Source organism: Mauremys reevesii, linkage group 19 (assembly GCF_016161935.1).
Source record: "Mauremys reevesii isolate NIE-2019 linkage group 19, ASM1616193v1, whole genome shotgun sequence".
Lineage (NCBI taxonomy): Eukaryota > Metazoa > Chordata > Testudines > Geoemydidae > Mauremys > Mauremys reevesii.
Genome location: NC_052641.1, coordinates 22205844 through 22227924, shown reverse-complemented (window position 1 = coordinate 22227924; position 22081 = coordinate 22205844). Strand labels below are relative to the sequence as shown.

The following is a 22081-nucleotide window of genomic DNA, read 5'->3' as shown; positions in this document are numbered from 1 at the left end:
GAATTTATCATCCATTAGGCTATTGCCACAGGCGGACGTTACAGCTCTTATGCAAATGCCTGATCCAAAACCAGGGGTGGATCTTTCAGTTGATTTCAGTGGGCTTTGGATCAGACCTTTAATGCTATTTCTCCTTCTGAGAAAAATTGTTCTTCTTAACCTCTGAGGATAGGACAAGAAGCAATGGGCTTAAATTGCAGCAAGGGAGGTTTAGGTTGGACATTAGGAAAAACTTTTTAACTGTCAGAGTGGTTAAGCTCTGGAATAAATTGCCTAGGGAGGTTGTGGAATCTCCATCATTGGAGATTTTAAAGAGCAGGTTAGACAAATGGGATGGTCTAGATAATACTTAGTCCTGCCATGAGTACCGGGGACCGGACTAGATGACCTCTCGAGGTCTCTTCCAGTCCTATGATTGTGCCTCTGAGTCTCTGACCCCCAGAAACCTACTGAGGTCACTACCGTGCCTGGCCCTTTTGCTTGGCTTTCACAGGGCTGGAACTTTCTAAATTTCACTAAACTGTTTGGATGTAATAATTCTAAGTGTCTCCTGAGACTGACTCTTGCCAGAGCCCTTTGTGATGGTGTGCAGGACGGGTGACAGCCACTGGAGCCATGGGCAACCCCCCTGATTTCCACGGGGTCAGCATTTCACCATGGGGGGAAGGTGTTTTCCAAAACTCTCCACTTCACTCCCACTGATTCCAATGAGAGCAGAGTCAGGCCAACACTAAGTGCTTTGGGAATCCCTTGCCCCCAGCTGGTGGCACAGCCTGTTCTGAATGCCAGATGCACTTGTCCTACTCAATCCCCCGGGACAGGGCTTTCAATGCCTCTAACATTTACCTTCTCTAGCTTCTGATGTGCTTCTTGGGTCCTTTGCAGTGAATATGGTGAAAGGTGCTGGCTTGGCAGCCTGGGGGAACAAAGGACTCAGTCCCCAGAACAGGGGTGGCCCAGGTAGGACCATAGATGCTGCCCCTCTCTGGCAGTGCACCTAAACCCTGATGGGGGAGGGGAGAGGGGAGAATTGAGTCTCCATGGCCCATCCCTGGCCCCTCTGCTGAGATGGCCAGTGTCCATGGTGGATTTTTGGCCTGGACCCTGTCTCCTGGGGAGAGGGCTGAGATTTCTTGTGAATTCTTAACAGATTAATACAGGTGGGGTTCGCTCATCTCTACTAATGGCTGTGAGACCCCAAAACAAATCTAACTCCTGGACCTCTGCTTTGGTTGGTTGGCTTAATGCAGCGTGAACTGTTCTTAGCTCAAGGTTCTCTTAGCGCATTGCCCGTGACATCTGGGCACTCCAGTGGCACCGTGCTGAGCAGGTGATAAGGTTTAGGTCAGTGGTGAGACAGTGTGAGGGAGGGAATATCTGTTACTGGACCAACTTCTGTGGGGGAGAGAGATAAGCCTTCGAGCTACGCAGAGCTCTGCTTCTGACCCAGGTAAGCTCGAAGGCTGCTCTCTCTCCCCCACAGAAGTTGGTCCAGTAACAGATATTCCCTCCCCCACATTGTGTCTCTAATATCCTGGGACTGTCACGGTGACAATAACACTGAATACAGCTTAGGGAAGTGGTGCTCACTCCAGTCCGCGTGAGGCTGGCCTGTCTTTAGAGCCGTCCCTTCACAAGAACTATGGGAGGTGGTAAGACACTGACCAGGAGTCAAGAGCCATGCCACGAACCTCCTGTGTGCGAGTCCGCCGGCCTCTCTGGGCAGCGCTTTCCCCTCCCACCCTTTGTCTGGTTTGGTTAGAGCGGGACTCTCTGAGGGAAGGGCTGTCTCTGACGCTGTGTCTGCGGCATGTAGCACTGATACAGATGAATGACAATCACAGTGCGGCAGCCTGTCTTAGTTCTCACCTTTTCTCTGTGTCTTTTTTTTTTTTCCAGTCGATTTGGTACAAAGTGTGCCCGCTGCGGCAGGCAGATCTATGCCAGCGACTGGGTAAGGAGAGCCCGCGGCAATGCCTACCATCTTGCCTGCTTTGCCTGCTTCTCCTGTAAAAGGCAGCTGTCTACTGGCGAGGAGTTTGGCCTGGTGGAAGAGAAAGTGCTGTGCCGGATTCACTATGACACAATGATAGAGAACCTGAAGCGAGCAGCTGAAAATGGTATGCAGACCCTCCGGGATACTCGCTGGCACCGCGCTCTCCTGAGAATGTCACCCTCCATGTTAGTAGAATGGCCGAATAAGCGGATTTTCCCCACCTTCCCCTCCTGTTCCTTTACTAGGTAACTAAGCCATAGTGCTAGCCCATCTCTGTGTGCGTTGGTGCTAGGGCCAGTTCAAACAGCCCGCTGCTGGGAACCGCCCCCCCGGGGAGCTGGGGGTGCTGCTGGAACCCCCCCTCCCCCCCCCGGGGAGCTGGGGGTGCTGCTGGAACACCCCCTCCCCCCCTGGGGAGCTGGGGGTGCTGCTGGGAACTCCCCCCCGGGGAGCTGGGGGTGCTGCTGGAACTCCCCCCCCCGGGAGCTGGGGGTGCTGCTGGAACCCCCCCTCCAGGAGCTGGGGGTGCTGCTGGGACCCCCTGGCTTGAAGTGGTTTCCATCATATACAGGATTTGCAGTTTGGTTCAATGGCTCTCAGCTCCCCCACTGTTCCAGCGCCCCGACTAGACGATGTTTACCTGGATGGCTGGGCAGCCCAGATGGCAGCAAACACCAACCTCATCATCCCTGGTGGGCATGTTCTTTGTGGGCCAATTTCTACCCTCAGATGTGTCCAGAGTGGACAGGGGTCTGTGCGTGCCCAAGGGCAGAGTTTGAGCCTTTGATTTAGAGCCCTGGTGTTTTCCAGATACTGCAGGGATGTGCCCACAGTCTCCAAAGGGTTAAACCTCCCACTGGGGTGGTGTGGCCAATTTAACCTATTTGTTTCCCACCAGCCTTGCTAGTCTCTGTACCGCCGGCAGTGCTGAGCTCCAGGCTGCTGCTGCCCTTGGTGAGAAGTGCCCCCCCCCTGCTAACAGCCACCCCATGCTGTCTGGTGCCGCTTTTCCCAGCTGCCCTGTGGCTCTACCTGTGTAGGTGGCATGTTTAGGTGCCTCCTGGGAGCTAAATAAGCCTTTTATTCTCCTCCTCCCTGGCCTTCCTACAGGAGAGCTGAGGCAGACATTTCCCCAGAGCTGCTGGGCCACCAGGATCCCTGCAGGATCCAAAGTGGTGGCCTCGAGGGGCCTAATCTGGCAAAGAGTTCGCAGTAGCGCTAAGCAGTGGGGAGGGGTGGTGCTGTCATTCTGTGGTCACGGCTGCCCCCAAACACGTGGGAGGGCCTGGGCACCGCTAGTTCTCTCTCTCTCTCTCTAGGAAATGGAGGCCCCAGTCTCAGCTTTGATTGGATGAGTTGCTTGGGTTTGCTGGTCTCCCGTTGTAGCATGCGGGGCAGGAAGCAGTAGGGATTTTGAGTCCATGAGTCATAAATCTAGAAGGTGGGAAACCTGGCAGTCAGACCAAACATTCCCCTCATTTTCCACTGGCCCGGCCCTGCCCTCCCACGGATCCCGCCACTTCCCAGTTGTGCTGGGCTGTGCACTGGCCTTCCCCTTACTGTAAGCACAATTTGAGAGTGAGACAGCAAGGATCTGGTTTCTCAATCAAGTCCCACACCTCTCGGGGAGCAGCAGAGGTCAAATGCAAAATGGAGCAGCTCCCTTCCCCTTGAACTAATTCCAGCTCCCTCTTCCTGAGTGGCAACATTCAAATGGCCACAGAGAGAACCCGAATGGCCGAGCTAAATGCAGACAGGGCAGTGGGGGGCTGAACTGCACTCAGGGCGGAGAGTGCTGGTGTTTATATTTTATATACTAATAAAATACAATAAGAACTCGCTGCTGGAAATGAACAAGGCAGCTGGGCTGGGGTGGAAGAGGCTCTCATGGGAATGGCGAAGTTAGGCCTGAATGATGTGGAGGAGCTGGCCAGGTGGGGAGTCCAATGAGAGGCCCAAGGGGAAATGTTGGATTGTCTCAGCACCGTCCCTCGCTCCCGTGCATTACGCACAGCTGGTCGGTGGGTGACTTGGGATGTTTGGAGTCTGACGAAGTTCAGCTTTAGGATTTGGGTCCCTGATGAGTTCACCTTGATGTCAGCAAGTCTTGTGAGATGCTGCTTTGTGACTGTGCCATGGGCGCGAGCTTTGTTGCTGACGCTGGCTGAGTGTCAGGTGCAGGGACACTGTCTGTGTCCCTGAACCTGTAGCAATTTCACAGGTTACTGCCATTAAACCTAGTGCTGATTAAATCATCTAAGCTGCTTTCACGCTGACGTTTTTGGTGACGGCTCTAGAATGCTTTGGAGAGGACATGAGCTCACAACGCCAGAGAGATCCTCGCACTGTCCTGCTTTTTTCTTCAGCTTCCCAACTCAATAAGAGCTGATGCACTGTTCCATGGCCGGGCATTTCAGAGTGGAAGGGGCTGAGCTGTGCTTTGCTAGTGCCCGGCTGACAGATATGCACATTACGTGTGCGAAAACCCCAGTCTCAGACATTCTGGACCTATGCGGCATATCAAGGGTTAGGCGATAATACAGCTATGGGAGAAAATACGGGCATATAATAATGAGCATTTATACAGTGAGACAAAGAACACCGTCCCGCTCAGATGGCCTGGGAGAATTGCCCACAGCATTGTCTGCAGGTGGTGCTGCACATTGCAGTTATCACAAATAAGCCAGGAGTTTTCTCACACCCAAGGTCAGACAGACGCCAGGTGTAACACAATGGCCCAGATGCAGAAAGGCAGGAGGAAATGCCCTGGGAAAGCTCGCTAGATGTGAGGCCCATAACGTGAGCCTCACGGTGTCCCTGGCCAGTAGAATGGGTGAAGGTGACGAGTGCTCGTGCCATTACAAGGGATTTATCTTTAGTCAAGACGAATGGCAGGGGTCAGCAGCAGCAGTGGCATCTCCTCTACCAGGCCCTAGTGCCCCCCAGGGAGCCACGGCCAGTCCCAACAACTGCCTCCCCTGATGCTGAATCTGGGACTGCTGTCGCCTCTTGCCCCAGCATGAGAGCGGAGTGTCTGTCCCTGCAAACTGAGACGGGGCCTGGTGCATGCTGGATGTTTGCTTCTGTTATTTGACTGCTCGTATGGAGTGAGGTGCAGACACCTGCAGAGTCATTGTGCTGCCAACAAAATTATCACTGGAGAAGACCTACACCTGTGGAGATGGCCTTCTGAAAGGGGAGAAGGAGTGGTCCCAGGAATCAGCAGGGTGCAGGAATGGCTTTGTGGTCTAAATGCTCGTGTGAAGCTAAACCCCTGCCGTGAGGCTGACAGACCGTTATTCCCATACGAATGGCTCAGAGGAGGTGCTGTTGGGTGCAAGGAGGCATGTGAAGGCTTTTAAATCCCTGCTTGAGCCCTTCCAGGGTGTCAAATGCCCCTGGGCACACTGGTTGTGATCAAAGCTGGCTGGGAAAGCAAGTTGGTCAGTCTCACAGGGCAGAGCAGCGGGCCCCCCACTTCAGTGGAGACGGACTCCAGTAGAGGATCTGGCCCCAGGTGTCGTATCTGCTGGGTTCTGTGCCGGCTCAGTCTGGTAGGTCTCCTCCAGCCCTGGCCTCTCTCTGTACTGAGACGGAGAGACGCACTTGCGTCTGTCTGCACAGGTAAACATTTACTAGACCCTTTTGGGAGGAACCCTTCCCAGGGTACAGTGCAGGTGGGGAGTCAGGAATCACGGCCTAACCGGGCCCCCGTTTCCACACGTCACCTCATGCAGCTGGCCCGTTTTTCTGAGGGATGGTGTTGGAGTTCTTGCTGGCTGATCAAAGCGGACTTGCTTAGCTCAATCACGTGGTCCAGACTGCATTGTGCTACGGTGGTTTTGAATGAAGTGCAACTTTCTCCTAGGGTGAGGGTTTCTGCTGGCATGGGCAGAACCTTGGGGCCTCCCCAGTGCTGCAGAAGCTAAGGCTGTTCTGTGCAGGAGGCCAAAGGGCTAATTCAACAGAGCCTGTGTGGGAGAGCTGTGCGCAAGGATCGTTACGAGACTGGAATAGGAGAGATCACAGGCTGCTTGTTTCTTGCCTAGATCATGGACTCTCATATCTCTCCACCAAACTCTTGGAGCACGGACGAGGCTGAGGAGGAAGGGGGACGGGGGAAGAGAAGTTAAATAAGAGAGTTTCACATGGGGGGGGGCTAGTCTTGTCCCCAGTCCCTTCCCCTGCCATGTATTACCCTCTAATTAACATCCGAGCTCTCTGCAGATGAAAGCGCCGCCGAAGTGCTAAGTGCGGTTCCTGTTTCTGTTTGCTGGGGAGGCTGGTGTGTGTTGAACTTGGGCGGATGTGCTGTTGAGGGATGTGAATGTGATGCACCATCCTTGGCTGCATGTGGAAACAATTACCCAAAACGACATGCAAATAATCAGAGTGTGTTTACAAGGTTTCAGCAACGAGATGAAAACAAACTGTCAAATCATCTTGGGAGGGTCCTGACTCTGGGATGCTTGTTTGCTGGACGTCAGTCCATATGGCAGACTGATGCCTGGGGTAAAGTGATGCTCGTAACAATGCGGGTGTATTGCTGCTCGGACGAGCCCTTGGTGGGAAGGGGACTGAGGGGGGAAGATGTCACTTGTGCTGATGTGCGGATATTGAGTGTTGAGAGCCAGATCCCCAGCTGGCGGGAATGGGTCGGCTCTCTGGCTAGCGTAAATGGGCATTGCTCTCTTGGAGTGGTTGAAGCTTCCCCATTTTACACCAGCTGAGATGCTGTGTCTCTCCTGCTGCTTAGGCACAGGGTGGTCGTTCCCAAATGGAGATCACACCAGCCGTGCGGGGCAAGCAGCAGGGAGAAGCCCAGTGGCAGCTGGGTGGAGCGGTTGTGCCACCTGATTCTGCAGCTTAAGGCCAGCATTTCCTGCACTAGAGCCAAACAAGGAAACCTTGCATCTGAAAGCTCACCTCCCGAGCGCTGGCTGCTCTGAGAGAGGACGGGAAGGGTGTGGAGAGGAGCAATGTCTGGAGAATTGCAGAGGGCCACACATTCCCCCCCCCCAAGTAATTACAAAGCAATTTCTTCTGCACATGAGGTTTTATGTATAAGAAAAATAAACAGATGTAGCTGAAGCCTGAATCCCATTCATCATCCTACAGGAACAAGTCAAACTGGCTGAGAAAGCCCTTCAGTGTGGGCCAAGACAATCGGAGCCCGGTGCAGCCTACAAAACAAACAGCTCCTGGTGCAGGGAAGGGGGAGCTGCTGAGCCTGCTTCAGGCACCCCCCGTTAGTGGGTACTCACCAGCATTTCACCAGCCAGTCCGAGAATGGCCAGCCCTAGCGTGCCCGAGGACCCTGGAGGGAGCCCTGCGCTCAGGAATCACTCGGTGGAAGCAGGTCTTATAGCGGGTGCCATTTCCATGACTTTGTGGAAGTTGAAGGTTTTAATATTCCCAGGAGGCCTGACCTGACCTCGCACCCCAGCCCCACTCCCTAGAGCTCTTTAGGGCGTCTGGGTGGGCGCTGGCAAGGCACAGCCTGGTTCTGCGTTTCAGATGCAAACTGAACGCGCACGAATCAAACGCACAATATCCTTTTCCTCTCGTGTTTTCCCCACTGCAGTGGTTTAGCTGCATATGTCCTGGGAAATACACCACAGGGAAGCACCTCGCAGTGGCCGGGAAGGCCAGGGAACCCAGATGGCCTACACCACAGGTCTGATTCACTGCCCATTTGCAGGAGTCCTAGATCCTAGATTGAGGGGTTTATGTTCCTCGGGTGGGAGGAGGATTTGGGGGGCAGAAGTAGCTGGAAAGACCCCCTGCAAGCTACTTACATGGCAGATAGAAGGCCACAGAAATGACTAGTTTTAACCCGAGAGAGGGTGCAGGGCAGGGGTAATGGAAGATGTGATCCCTGCGTGCTGGCAGGATGAACTTCCTCCAACCCCACCCCCCATTACGCTTCAATGGGACCTGAGTGGTGTCTAAGCTTTATACTGGGGAATTTCACCCTGAGAGACCCCAAACAGGGACTCCTCTGCTGTGTAGCTGGGGACTTGGCTACCTGTCAGTAAAGCCACATCCCCCTCACGAGACGCTCGGCACTTGCTTAACTCGCTAACAATGTTCAGGTTTCCGGGAGAGCTAACAAAGGGCTTTTCTGATCCCACTGAGCCTTCTTGTTGCGGTGGGTCCCACCTTAATCAGTAGAGCAGAACTAGGTTTTCTAAAGCAAAGTGATTCCAAAGGACTTTGCAAACTCAAAAGTGACAGCAGATCCTGGCAGTGGCTATAACTGCAGTGGGGTAACAATTATACCTTAAGGAACAGCCAGGAGTGCTAGAACCTGCTCACTGATGGAGGGAATGTTGCCCAGGATGTGGGGTTTATCCTCTTTCAGAAAGTGCCATGAGACCTTTGTCGTCCGGCTGGACAGTCAGCGGGAGGAGCGGAATGGCCCTTGCTGGAGTGTCTCATCTGAAGGACAGCAGGTGTAGCCAGGCAGCACGTCCTGAGTACGGCACTGCAGGGTCACCACTGCTCATGCGTTTGAGGCTTGGTTCTGGATTTGAACCCCCCATAGTTTATCCCAGAGGTAAAAGTGCCACCACCTGGGCCAGGCTGGCGCAGTAGCTATAGGTACCGCAAGGAAGCAAAACGTCCAGGGCCAGCCCAGGTTAATCCCTGAACGACTTCAGCGGGGCCTGGATTCAGTGCCCAGAGTCAAGAGTTTCAGAAGGGAGAGACCTGCTTCTGCTGTGCCTACTGATACCGGCTGGTTTGGTGCCTAAATGCTTCTCCCTGTTCCCCTTGTCCTGCATTTCCCCCTTCCTTCCTGTTACCTGATCCACCTACTTGTGCTGCGTCTTAATCAGACGGGGGGTCTCTTTGGGGCAGGGACTGCCTTTTACATTGTGTTTGTACAACGCCTGGCACAACAGATCCGGACTGGGGTTCCTAGGCACCAGCCTTGTGTAAATCAGACGTGTACCTGGGGCCAGGGGAGACGGTGCAAAGACGCCTGCTCTGTGCCAAGCTGAGGTTGTCAATGCTAAGTGGTGTTGCTCTGTTAGGAACTTGCCAGCCCATACAAAGCTGGTGCAGGAGTTATTCAAACTATTTAGTGCCAATGTTAATGTTGTCGGCTGACGGGATACGACAGAGGTCTATAAAATCATGGGCAGTGTGGAGAAAGTGAATCAGGAAGCGTTATTTACCCCTGCATATAACACAAGAACCAGGGAGTCACCCGATAAAAGTAATAGACAGCGGGTTTAAAACAAACATCAGGAAGTATTTCTTCACACAACCTGGGGAACTCATTGCCAGGGGCTGTTATGAAGGCCAAAAGTATAACAGGGTTCAAAAAGGAACTAGGTAAGTTCATGGAGGATAGATCTATCAATGGCTATTAGCCGAGATGGTCAGCAACACAACCCCATGCTCGGGGTGTCCTTAAGCCTCTGACTGTCAGATGCTGGGACTGGACAACGGGATTATTTCCCTGTTCTGTTCACTCCCTCTGGGGCATCTGGCATTGGCCACTGTCGGAAGACAGGATCCTGGGCTGGACGGACCATTGAGTGACCGTTCTGGGTCGGACCTTGTGTTCTTAGGGGACTGAGGTTCAGTTCCCTGCTCCTCCACAGAGTGGGTGTGACCTTGGGCAAGTACCTTCGTGGCTCTGTGCCTTCCATCCCGTCTGTATGGTGGGGATAACGGCCCTGGCAGGTTGTCGGGAGGATAAATCCTGTCAGGTGCTTGGCAACAGGAGGAGGGTGACCAGATGTCCTGATTTTTTGGGGCTTTGTCTGATATAGGTGCCTATTACCCCCACCCCCCATCCCAGTTTTTCACACTTGCTGTCTGGTCACCCTAAATAGGGGCCACGTTTCCGAGAGATATTAGACAACAATTCTTCAGTCCTGTGTGAGGAGAGGACGTGCGTTGCTAACGCTCCTGGGCAGGATGCTGCTTTGAGACCTGTTTGAACCACAGAACTTTGTTTCCTTTTGAGGAATTCTGTCTGCAGCTGCTGGAAGGGAAATGTCTCCCCCTGGCTGTAGATTGCAGCTGGTGCTTGTGCTAATTGCCAGCCAGGATCAGTCGCTAACGCACGACTCAGCTTTGCATGCACGTCAGGGCCGGCTCCAGGCACCAGCCCAGCAAGCAGGTGCTTGGGGCGGCCAGCGGAGAGGGGCAGCACATCGGGCTCTTCGGCGGCAATTCGGCGGCAGGTCCCTCACTCCCTCTCGGAGAGAAGGACCAGCAGCCGACTTGCCGCCGAAGACTGGAGCGGCGGCAGTACAGCTGATTGTGATGGCGGCTTTTTTTGTTGTTTGGGGCAGCAAAAACCCTGGAGCTGGCCCTGATGCACGTGACTTCTGCACATTTTAAACGCCCCCAGGGGCGAATCCTGTCCCCTTGTGAGGCTTTGCAGGGAGCCACACCCCCGTGTGGGGGACGTGGGAGCGGGCAGGAAGTGCACGTCCCTGGTATGCCAGGGAACCCGGCTCTAGGGGGCTTCTGGCACGAAGCTGGGCTGCAGGGTCTGTGTTGCTTGGGGCAGATCTAGAGGCGAAGTGACTGCTCCAGCCCTGATGCTTTCTCTTTCCCACCCTCCTCCTCCCGAATTTCCCAGCTTGGGCTGTGCATTGAGGTCCGGGCCTGATCCTGCAGCCAGGCCAAACTCCTATTCTCTGCAATGGGAGCTGGCTTGAATAATGGGGCACCGGGTCAGGTCCCGGGGGGTTGAGTCACTTTGCAAAACCTAAAATAACTAGTTGCCCAAATCCCATCAACACTGAACTCTCCCTTATGGGCAAGCTCCTGTTTTCAGTGACCTCCCCAGACAGTTCTATGGGGAGGGGGTTAATTCTGCTCTGGCTGTATGAGAAAATCTCCTTGGCTTAGATGACTGGTTCTGGGTTTCCATGAGTGGGCTATAATTGGCATTCCACCGTATACAGGAACCACATGTGCAAACAAAGACTGAGCCTCAAACCATAGCGATGTGTGCTTAGAACTGTTCCCTCTCCCTGTAGGCAATGGGATCACGCTAGAAGGAGCGGTCCCGTCTGAGCAAGACAGCCAACCCAAGCCAGCAAAGAGAGCGCGGACGTCCTTCACCGCGGAGCAGCTGCAGGTAAAGTGGCCTGGGGGTGGGGTTCTGCCTGAAGGTGGGGTTACGTTACTGGATGAGAGTCAAGGTGATTGTTTTCCCTGTGTCCATCTGCCCTAGGTCATGCAGGCACAGTTTGCTCAGGATAACAACCCAGATGCACAGACCCTTCAGAAACTGGCAGATATGACCGGACTTAGTAGGAGAGTCATTCAGGTAAGAGTCAGGGGAGAAGCTCTGCTATTCTGATGCTTTGCAGTGTCACTTACTGCCATGCTGTACCTGTACTGGGGATTTTGCCACATTGAGATTCATTGGAATCAAATTAGTCTAAATCACCACACTCTTCTTATGACTGGTAGGAGTGACCATCACCGAGTCACTGCTGGGAACTGCCATGCTGGATTAGCTGGATCTAGCAAGTGCCCACTCCCAGGTGCATGTGTTTGATTGAAGAGTCCATTAATTATACCAGCACTGGTTTTGGTTTTTTTCCATTTCTCGCTCTTCCCCCCCAACCCCGTTTCCTTCTTTTCTTTTTTCTTTTCAAATTTGTGTAATCAAAGAAATCTAGCTCCAAGCCAATGCAAATACATTAAGGGGGGGGGGAGCTGCTTTTAATATTGTCACCATCCACTTTACCTTGTCATTGAAAATCAGACCAGACAACCGAGCACCCTTCCCCAAGAACAAACACTCCTCAGTACAAAGAAGCTTTAGCTGTTCAATGAATTTCATTCACTAGAATGATAGCAAGGAGCAGCCCAAGTGAAACATTGGAAAATATTACGGGTGAGGTTTTAAAACACGTGAGGGACTTCAACAGCCATGAGGAAAATACCTAAGGAAATTGCAGAAGCCATCACAGTGAGGGTGCGTTGTGTATATTGTGCCACGAGGCAGTGACGGTAATACCGAGAGAGAGTAAGCTAGAAATGCTGCCCAGTGCATAGCACACAGGAGCTTGAGTCTGATCCTGGCTGTGCTTCTGGCCTGGTGGGTGACCTTGAGCAAGTCACTGCCTCTCTCTGACTCAGTTTCCCCATCTGTAAATTGGGGATAATTGCTTGACATCCTTTATAAAGCACTTTGAGATCTGCGGATGAAAAGCTGTACATAACGCCGAAGTAGTGTTACTTTTGCAAGCAGTAAGTACAGTTCCTGTAGGAATCTCACCTTGAACCTCCTGTCTCTCTGGTGCATTTATATTCTCAGCTTTAACGTTGCACTGACATATTTTTGCAAGTAAGAAAAACCTGAAAGTCTAAAACAAACCTGCAACTTTTATGAATGTTTGCCCGGCCAAAGGCAAATTTAAATGTCTAGTAGGACGAAATCCAGCTCAAACCTCAGTTACAAGGCTCTTTAATAAGCCCAAGACCAAGTGGACTATACATTGGATGATTCCATGTGCAGATTGTTTTTTCTAAAAAAGGACCTTTCATCAGGAAACAATTTGTCAGGAATAATCCTGTGTTTCCTTCTCTGAGATCTAGTATCCATGTTCTCCACCAAAGAGAGGGGTTCTCAGAGTCATGGAACATTTGTACTCTGACCTACCTCTAAAAAAAAAATTTTAAAGCAAGAAATAAAATTCATACTTTAGCACTTTTTTTAAAATGGCCATTCATGTGTATCTTACTCTAGCAGAAAAAGCAGGATTCCGCATCCTAACTACAGCCATAAGTTACTGGGTGTTTCTTTAATCCAAGCAATGAGACAGACACCCACCCACCCCCACCCACCCCATTTGGCTTCATTGAACAGGTCTGTACTGCCTGGCTGTACAGTATGGGTCTGTTTCCACTGCAGAGTTAACCCAGGCATTGCCCCTAATGCTCCATCCACACACACAGACCTAGAGCCTGAGTCACAATGGAAACCCACTTGCTTTGCAGTGGAGCACTCAAGTATTGATAGTCGTCCAAAGCCTTCCCACAATTCTCCCCGTGTGCCCAGAAAGACAAGACGACAGGTTTTTCCCGGACTCACTGAGGAGGATTCATAGAGCAGCTCAGCTTGCTGCAGCACCAAGGACCCTGGGATATGCCCCCAGAAGTTCTAGTGACACACACAGGTGAATGCAGCACCACTGAGGACACTAAACTCAGGCAGCGCTAGTCTAACCTGGGGGCTCAGATTTTGTGCCAGTCACCCACGTTCACTCTGTAGTGAAGACACGTTTCTCAGCCTGCACTGGTGTGAAACCCGGGATGGACCCTTGGCAAAGGGGAACGTCTTTATATTTGATTGTTCCAAAGTCCTGGTCAGGAACATAATAGGGGAACTTCCCAAGATGTTACAATATTGCTACCAAGTGCTTCCACCGAGCTTGGTTCTGAGCACTGAAAGACCAAGATAACAGTTGGTAGCATTCCATTAAAAACTGATAGATTTTAAGGCCAGAGGAGACCTTTTATGATCATCTAGTCTGACCTCCTGTATGACACAGGCTATGGAATTTCCCCCACCGATTCCTGCATCAAGCCCAACAGGTTCATCATTGCATTAAAGCTGGATTGTGTCATTTTATTAGCCAAGGCAAATTAATAGTAAAAATGCAGCCAAAGAGCCCTGGTGCTCATGCTTCACGGAGTTGAAACTTCTGCTCTAACATATAAAAATAAAGCCATCGAGGCCCGCACAGTGTGGTGGTAGGAAGATTTCCCAATGCAAAGAATTCTAAGGAAGTCCCAGTTCTGTTGAGGTCTCTGTGATCAGTCAAATCTCAGTTCAGATTTTGCTTGACCCAAATGGTTTGGTTTCTGTTGGCGTTGCAGGTTTGGTTTCAAAACTGCAGAGCACGCCATAAAAAGCACACGCCTCAGCACACGGTGCCGCCTTCTGGAGCCCCCCAGTCCCGGATCCCTTCGTCGCTCTCTGATGACATCCACTACTCTCCCTTTAGCAGCCCTGAGAGGGCCAGGATGGTAACCCTGCACGGATACATAGAAAGTAAGTGTCAACCACACCATGTGGTGTAGTGTACGTGATGGGCAGAAAGGGAGCTGGGCCTGCTGGGTAGGGTTGCCAGGTGTCCGGTTTTTGACCAGAACACCTAGCTGAAAAGGGATCCTAGTGGCACTGGTCAGCACCATTAACCAGGCTGTTTCAAGTCCGGTTGGCGGTGCTGAGGATCTAAGACAGGCTAGTCCCTAACTGTCCTGGCACCACGCTGCACCCTGGAAGTGGCCAGCAGGTCCTGCTCCTAGGTGGAGGGTGGGGGTCCGCAGGGCTCCACGTGCTGCCTCTGCCCTGGGCACCGGCTCCGCACTCCCATTGGCCAGGAACCATGGCCAATGGGAGCTGGGGGCGGTGCCTGCAGGTGAGAGCAGCACGTGGAGCCTCATGACCCCACCCCCCCCACACTTAGGATCCAGACCTGTTGCTGGTCGCTTCCGGGGGGAGCCAGGACAGGCAAGGAGCCTACCTTAGCCCTGCTGCACTGCCAACCGGGAGCCACCCAAGGTAACCCTGTGCCCCAACCCTCAGCCCCTCCCCCAAATCTGGAGCCCCCTGAGCCCCCTCCTGGACCCCAAACCTCTCATCCCTGGCCCCACCACAGAGCCTGCACCCCCAGCTGGAGCCCTCACTCCCCACACACCCCAACCCCCTGTCCCAGCCCAGACCCCCTCCTGCACTCCAAACCACTCATCCCTGGCCCCACAGCCAGAGCCCTCACCCCGTCTTGCATCCCAACCCCCTCTCTCAGCCTGGAGCCCCCTCTTTCACCCTGAACTCCTAATTTCTGGCCCCACCCTGGAGCCCACACCCCTGGTTAGAGCCCTCACCCCAACCCCCTGAGCCAGCGCAGTGAAAATGAGTGAGTGAGGGTGGGGAGAGTGAGCAACACAGGGGGGGATGGAGTGAGTGGGGGTGGGGCCTAGGAGAAGGGGTGGGGCAGGGGCAGGGCAAGGGTGTTCGGTTTTGGGCGAGTAGAAAGTTGGCAACCCAACTGCTGGGGAAAGTAAGGGCTTTGTAGCAAGAGACGCTCTGTTCAAAGAAGTTAATGGTGCCGTGGCATAGACACCCGCGATCAAGAACTTTCTTGTGAATGTACAGTGCAGAAATGGTGCAGATACTCTTCTCTGCACGGTCTGACGTCTTATTAATTGTGGACCATGGTCGGGGAGGCCCTGATTCCCTATAGAGAACAGGCCTTTGGAAAAACTCTGGCCTTTGGGGCTTTCTGAAGAATCTATTCAGCCGAGCAGATCAAAGAGCTTAATGCCAGCTGTGGTGGAGAGAATCAGAGAGGTGGAGAAGGGAATGGATAAAGGAGAAATCATAGTTATGGTCTCTTTCAATAGAATCCCTCATCCTCAGCTGAGGTCATCGTATTGGCTTTACGTTGTTGGTCATTATTCCTCCTTCCATTTTCCTTGTAAATCGGGGATGATGGCTAATCACCGTGTAGTTATTACTTTATTTGGAGATTGAGTGGTCTTGTTCCCATGACTGGGATCAGCAATTTTCTTCCTATCATTCTAAGTGCTGATTAATCATTTGTGAATGGTGGGTCCCAGAACACCCACTTCATTAATGGGTTGCTAAGGTGGGTACAATGACTACACTGGATTATTTTGCTTTTAAGAAAATCAGAAGGTTCCCCCTCCCTTGATCCATATGCATCTTGGTAGAAGCTAATTTTTAAGCATCAGCATGATGGAAACAAAGCAAGGATGTACAAGTTACTCTTCCTTTACCTTCCTCCTACTGCTCAGTCCTGTCCAATTTCTTGCTCAGTATCCTGGCTGCCTAGCCTAGAGGGGAGGGTGTTATTTATAGCGTAATGGCAGCTAATTGAGTTCTGGCACAAAGAATAATTGATTGAAGGTCACAGAGGCTGAAGCCCTCTTCTCATTCACAGGTCAGGTACAGTGTGGGACAGTGCACTGTAGACTTCCCTACACTGCTCCACCAGTGCACCTCAAGGCAGACATGGAAGGACCACTATCTAATAGGGGTGAGAAGGTAAATGTAGTCCCTGTTCCAGGCTTGGAGTCCAAGCATGAATTGTAGTAAAGTTGTGTATAATATCATTGCCACAGCCTTGTGCTGCTGTTGTCAGATGAAAGCTGTTCCCTGGTGCCACCAAACATCCCTGCTTCATCCAAATATCTCCCCAGCTGCTACCAACTCATCCCTACTCATCCCATGGCTGGTGACCCTGGATTTACTCACCAACCGCTGACAAAATATCTGTCGTCTGTATGCCTTTCCGTGCCTGGTGTTCTCGGGATGTGTTGGCCTGTTGCACTTAGAGTTATTGAAGTCTTTTGATTCGTCCTGCCTGATCCACCGTCACCCAATCGTTTGGTCTCTCCTCTTTCCATGTAGTAAGGAGCATTTTCTCATGCTTCATTACCCAGCTTTCCATGTGGTTTGTGGTAAAGAGGCATTCACAGTAACTATGAGTAGAGAGGGCCTTTGCCATCCACTGACCTTTCAGTTTTCCATGAGTTAACATGAAAGAGAAACTCTCCTGGAGACTCTGGCATCACTTAAAAAAAACCCAAAAAACCCCAAACCCTAAATACTAGGCTACTGCGTCTCGAAACAATAACAGAAAACTACTGGATATGAACCAGTATGGTTCAACTGAACACTGACCATGTCCGGTGTGTGGCTTACTGTTCAAATAAACATTTTACCTCCTGCCAAGACTTTCAAAAATGTGTGTCTAAAGTTAGGCTCCTAAGCTTTATTTAGGCAATTCAATGGTGGGTTGATTTTCAAAAGCCTGGGGCATTCGGTTCCCGTTGGTTTCAGCTTTCAACACCCATCTCTGAAGACATTGAGCTCTGTGCTTTCTAAGTGTTCAGTATTTTGTTTGGCAACCCTGGATTATCAAACTCTTTGATAAACAATTCTGATGCCCTTACACATGCAAACTCTACTCGTACCGGTAGTGCAACTGGTTTCAATTAAACTACTTGCCACTTAAACTTACTTGCATGCATCTGACGAAGTGGGTATTCATCCATGAAAGCTTATGCTCCAATACGTCTGTTAGTCTATAAGGTGCCACAGGACTCTGTTGCTTTTTGCTTAAGAAATGTCTCAGGCTCAGACGCTGAGGGTACAGGGCTGTCCCAAATGTTACTTACCTTTTTAAAACAGTCACTCTGAAGTGATGTAGCCCTGTTGGTCCCAGGATATTAGAAAGACCAGGTCGGTGAGGTAATATCTTTTTTAGTTGGTCCAACAAAATATATTGCCTCCCCCACCGTGTCACTTTAAAGTGATGTCTTTTTCCAAATATGTGGTTTGTAATAGGATTCAACTGGCAATAAAAAATGATGGAGGACCCTACCCAAATAAAGCTAGGGCCCTGGTTCCATTTGCAGTGAAGAGGAGCATGTGTGCACACACTCAGATTGTACTGCTGCGCCAGGCTGCTCTGTTGTTTTGAGTAGACAGACTAAAAGAAATTGGTTACAGTCCTGATCTTATTCTTCAAAACCAAAACACCTCAGTGACTGGCTGTATGAGAGGCTTCTATGGTGCAAACAAAATCACCACTGACATAGAGCTCCCATGAGGTGTACTATGATTGAAAAGCTAAAGATCTGCCCTTGGGGTAAAGCTCATTTAAATGAAGGCTGCTATTAACATAGTCCCATCATCTCCTGTTCCTGACTCCTGATCTACACAAGACAACTCTTCTTTCAAGAAGTGGCTTTGTTCTGTAGAAAGGGTCACTAAAGCTTAAGTTCAAACCATGTTTTTTATTTTTTTTAAAAGTTGGTTGATGGGGAAAATCCTTGATTGAGCAAGCCTCTGGTTTCCAGCTGGGAAACACGACTGCCAGGGCTCCCTGAAAACATGTTTCTCTTGAGGCGTTGGCTTGTCTTTGTAAGTAGCTAACTCTCCATTAACCTTTTTCCTGCTAGGTCATCCTATTTCAGTATTGACGGCGCGAACTCTTCCTCATCTGTCCATAGCGTTCCCACCACCGCTGCCCCTCAGTCACTGAAACACGGTGTTCAATCGAAGGCAACTCTGATGGTCACGCAGGAGAAACTCAGTTCAGCATTGTTATTCGCACCGACAGCATCTGATAGCCAATGTTCTTGCCTCCCAGCAGCACTGCCAACAGTCATGGTTTTTGCTTGTTTCTTGTGGACCTGCACAATGACAATGAGTCCCTAAGGCACTGCCATGCACAGCCCAAGTTAGTGAACCTACTGCACTTTCACCGTTGCTTCCAGCATCTTGGAACAGGAAAAGACCATTACATGCTGAGCCAGAGGTGGTGTTGATTATTACCTAACAATACAAAGAGAGGAAGGAGCAAAGTAGTTGGGCCTGATTCTGACTCGCTCCAGTGTAACACTGTTGATTCCATTAGATTACGCCTGATGTACATTAGTGTAAATGAGATCTGGATCAGGCCCGTTAGCTCAGCCACTTAGCACTCGTTGAGCCAAACTGACTGCTGGTTGTAACTCTACTGAAGTTAATAGTTATGCTAGCCTGAAATATGGCCCTTCATCTTTAAAGAGATTTAGAACCACTAATCCATTAACTCTCCCCCCAAGGTAGGTAAGTAAATCTCCTTCTCACCAATTTACAGGTGGGAAAACCGAGACAGAGTCTGATGACTTGCCCAGGCTCACAAAGGGAGTGGGTGTCACAGCCATGCTTAGTGCTCAGAGGTTCCTGACTGTTATTCCTGCCCTCAGCGTGCTAGACACACCTCCATCCCAAGGACCATCAGCTACATCTTTGTTTCCTGGCAGCCTTTTGCTTGGAGTCATTTTTCACTCCTGAATGAGTGATCCCAGGAGTGTATCTGCACCAGACTGCTGGCCACTGCACCAACTAGGGTTGGGAAACAACACATTTCACTACTAAAATTCCAAATGAAAGATGTGTCTTAAATACATTGGGCTTGATTCACACTGGCACAGACCCCAGCAGACGAACCCTAGTAGCAAAAGTTTAGCCAGTGAGAAGGGTCACAAGGTCTCTGTACACCAGTGCTCCACTGGTGGTGTAGCTAGTCTGCATCCACACAAAAACGGGCACTGTCCAACAGAATGGGTAGGACTCAGCATATCCCTTATGCAGCCTCCACTAGCTGGACTCCTCTGGTGGCCCAGCAGCTAGTCAAAGGTGTCCCTACTTGGTGGAATTCCTGATGGAGGGATTCCTGTGACTCAGCCCCTAGCGCTCATCAGCCTCTGCTGGCCCCAGTGGTGCATAAATCAAGCCTGTAACTCTAAGCGATCACTTTACAGCTTTTGCTTTACATTTTCAATATAGTTAGAGTGCAACTAACTAGTTTAACCTGCACACACGGGGCCAGTAGGAACAAGCAACGGCTGAGCTCATGCAGCAGGCCTGGACAGCGTGTGATAAAGGCCATGCTAATAAATCTGGCAGCTTCTTTTTTATGATTATCTTGGTCTTTATGTTGTACCCCATTTCCGGGGTTTCCCAGCTACTCCTGGCTAATGCTCACTGAGGTGGGAGCACAATGCTCTGACTAAGCCACAATTCAAAATGACAGCTCAGAAAGGGCCGGGCAGCGGAGCGCTCACCCCGTTCTGGTGAGTGCTTACTGTCACGAGCAGCCTCATTGCACCCACTGAGTAAGGGCTCAACAACCCTGTTCCAAGCCAGGAAAGAAACACTGCAAAGATCCTTCCTAGATAGTAGTAATAAAAGGTAAACAATATTTGAAATTAGTAGCTGGTCCCTAACAAAATCTCTCTCCTGTGAGTGCTCCAGCCAACCTTGCTGGTGAGATTTGAAGGCAGCTTTTCCAAGAATGTGAGGTCCTAATGTGACCCAATCAGTGTGTGAGACCTGTCCCTCTCTGTGCCTGATCCGCAGAGGCTGAGTCCGCCAGCTAGACAGCCTGGCTTTATAGCTCAAGCTGCAGCGACTCCTGCTTTTAGCTCTGGAGGTCCCTGGTCCAATCTCCAGCTTCAGTCAAGATGGCAGCCAACACACTAGCATTAGGCAGTGAGTATTTCCAGCACCGCAGCACTTTCCCTAGTTTGTACCCCATTATCTCCCGATAACAAAGCTTTCTGGGCATGTGGGTCTAGCTCGTGGGGAGGAGGTGTTCACCCAAGTAACTTCGCAAAGTAAATTGCATAATGAGCAGCTCTGGACTTCTGTTGCGGTGAACATCAAGATCTATTGACTGGAGAAGTAACAGAGCAAAAACACATCTTGAGATTTGCTGAAATAACAAGTCAGTATGTCTCGTTGCATATATTCATTGTTATGATAATTCATCTAGGCCAATTGTACCCAACAGCTAAAAGTTTTATCCACACTTTAAGTTAACATTTGAAAGGGCAGATGAAGTTAGAAGTCCATAAAATACTATTATTCACCTCCTGAAAGATTAAGAATAGTTTCCATTGACTTCAACCATCATGAGACTGGTGTCTACCCATCTGCATCTGTGGTCTGATTGGTTAATGTTGTTCCAGAACTTGGTATTATTGCCCCTTTGAGGAGGTGACTGGTAGAAATTTGCATCTGTTTTCAGTCAATGATAAGCCAGATTTTTTTTTCTTTTTGTATGTAACAATGAGTGAGAGAACGGCAACAGCCTTTTGTTTGCTGTAGCTGAGCATTCAGATTGTTGGTATGTGTTACAGCGAGGTTGTAGTGAATTGGTCTGTGTCCACATGAAATGGCATTGATAGTGACATGCTGCTTGGAAGGGCCACTTTCTCCCCCATCTCTGCTTGCTCATTCTAATGACTGTTTTGTTGTGGAATTAGTGTAATACAGTAATGGGTAGATGTTCAGTTTAAGACTGTGAGGATGAGACTCCAGACTGTAACTTGACCCCACACACCATGGTAACTGAGATTTCCACAACCCGGTTTTATTGAGGGAGACAAAGCTTTGATGCATTTTTCTTCTGTCTCAGCAGCATTATGAGCGGGAGACTGCGGAATATGTCTGCTAAACAACTACTTAGTTACTGATCAAATCTGACTTGTAATATGTACTGTACATCAAAGTTATTTTAACGTTACCACTGACAGGATCAGAATGCAAAGCACAGGGCTAATGTGTAGACATTTCTGACCAAATATATATAGTGTAAGTGGAGTCACCACTAGCCGTGTAGAGAGTATTGCACTGTACAACTCATGCTCAAGGAAGATCTCTTCAGTAAGTAGCCACAGCAGCTTTGCAGAAATCAGACTCTGATGTATTAAGCCCAAATTGTTTGGAAGAACTGGAAGCAATTCAGCTTGTGCAGTTTTAGAGCTAAATATTGTGTATGGAAAATACTCAACTGTACCAAGAATGTAAGAAATCCTCTAATTTATTCAATACTTTGTTTCACAATGCATTGCACGTTGGCTGTTGCCATCGAACAAAACCTTATCTCAGGTCATTCGCATTCATCTCCTCTCTGTAGATTTTTTTTTTAATCCTTCTCATTTACTTAGGTTATTCAGTAATTGCCAAATGGGTTATGGTGCAGAACTGCAGACTCTGTGTATTACAGTATTCCAATGGCTATTTACAGAAAATGTTATACACTAAACCCAGTGAGGTTAGCCAGTGAAAGATGAACTTTCCACTAGAATTTAATACGATAAATAAATCTGATGGAGGGAGGGACTGAAAATGGAGTGGTTTAAAATTTTATTCCCAAAACATTTTGTTGATTTTTGGCTCATGGTGGTTAACCCCACTGCCCTAGCTAATGATGCTTACACAACGTAATGCTCGGGGTGGGGGCTAAATAGCACTACTGCTGTCACTGATATATTCAGACCTTGTAATACGAGGCCAACTATAAACACTTCTCAGAATTTTACTTCAAAAGCAGATCATTTTGTTGTAGCATGTTGCAATTACACATGTCTTGGCTACAATGGTTAAAAAATCCTTTTGAATGAGTGGACAGTCGAGACTAGTATTTATTGAAAAAACAAAAACTAAATTGTAAGCACTTTTTTGTAAAACCAATGTCTGTTTTGTTACATACTTTTAATGTTGTGCTTTGT

The 22081-nt window shown here is 50.0% G+C and overlaps 1 protein-coding gene across 7 annotated transcripts in view; it reads left to right on the top strand.

Annotated features, from left to right (window-relative positions):
* LHX6 (LIM homeobox 6) overlaps nt 1–21825 on the top strand; it is a 42078-nt gene extending 20253 nt beyond the window's left edge. For 6 of the 7 annotated variants that reach the window (XM_039506625.1, XM_039506626.1, XM_039506620.1 and 3 more), the window contains exons 5-10: nt 1900–2120; nt 11005–11105; nt 11202–11297; nt 13862–14036; nt 15952–16055; nt 17978–21825. In XM_039506625.1, coding sequence (XP_039362559.1) covers nt 1900–2120; nt 11005–11105; nt 11202–11297; nt 13862–14036; nt 15952–16055; nt 17978–17998 — 718 coding nt within the window. In that variant the 3' untranslated portion in view covers nt 17999–21825. The remainder of the gene's footprint in view (nt 1–1899; nt 2121–11004; nt 11106–11201; nt 11298–13861; nt 14037–15951; nt 16056–17977) is intronic. The other variant, XM_039506621.1, reaches the window with a different exon arrangement.
* Nucleotides 21826–22081: the final 256 nt, after the last annotated feature.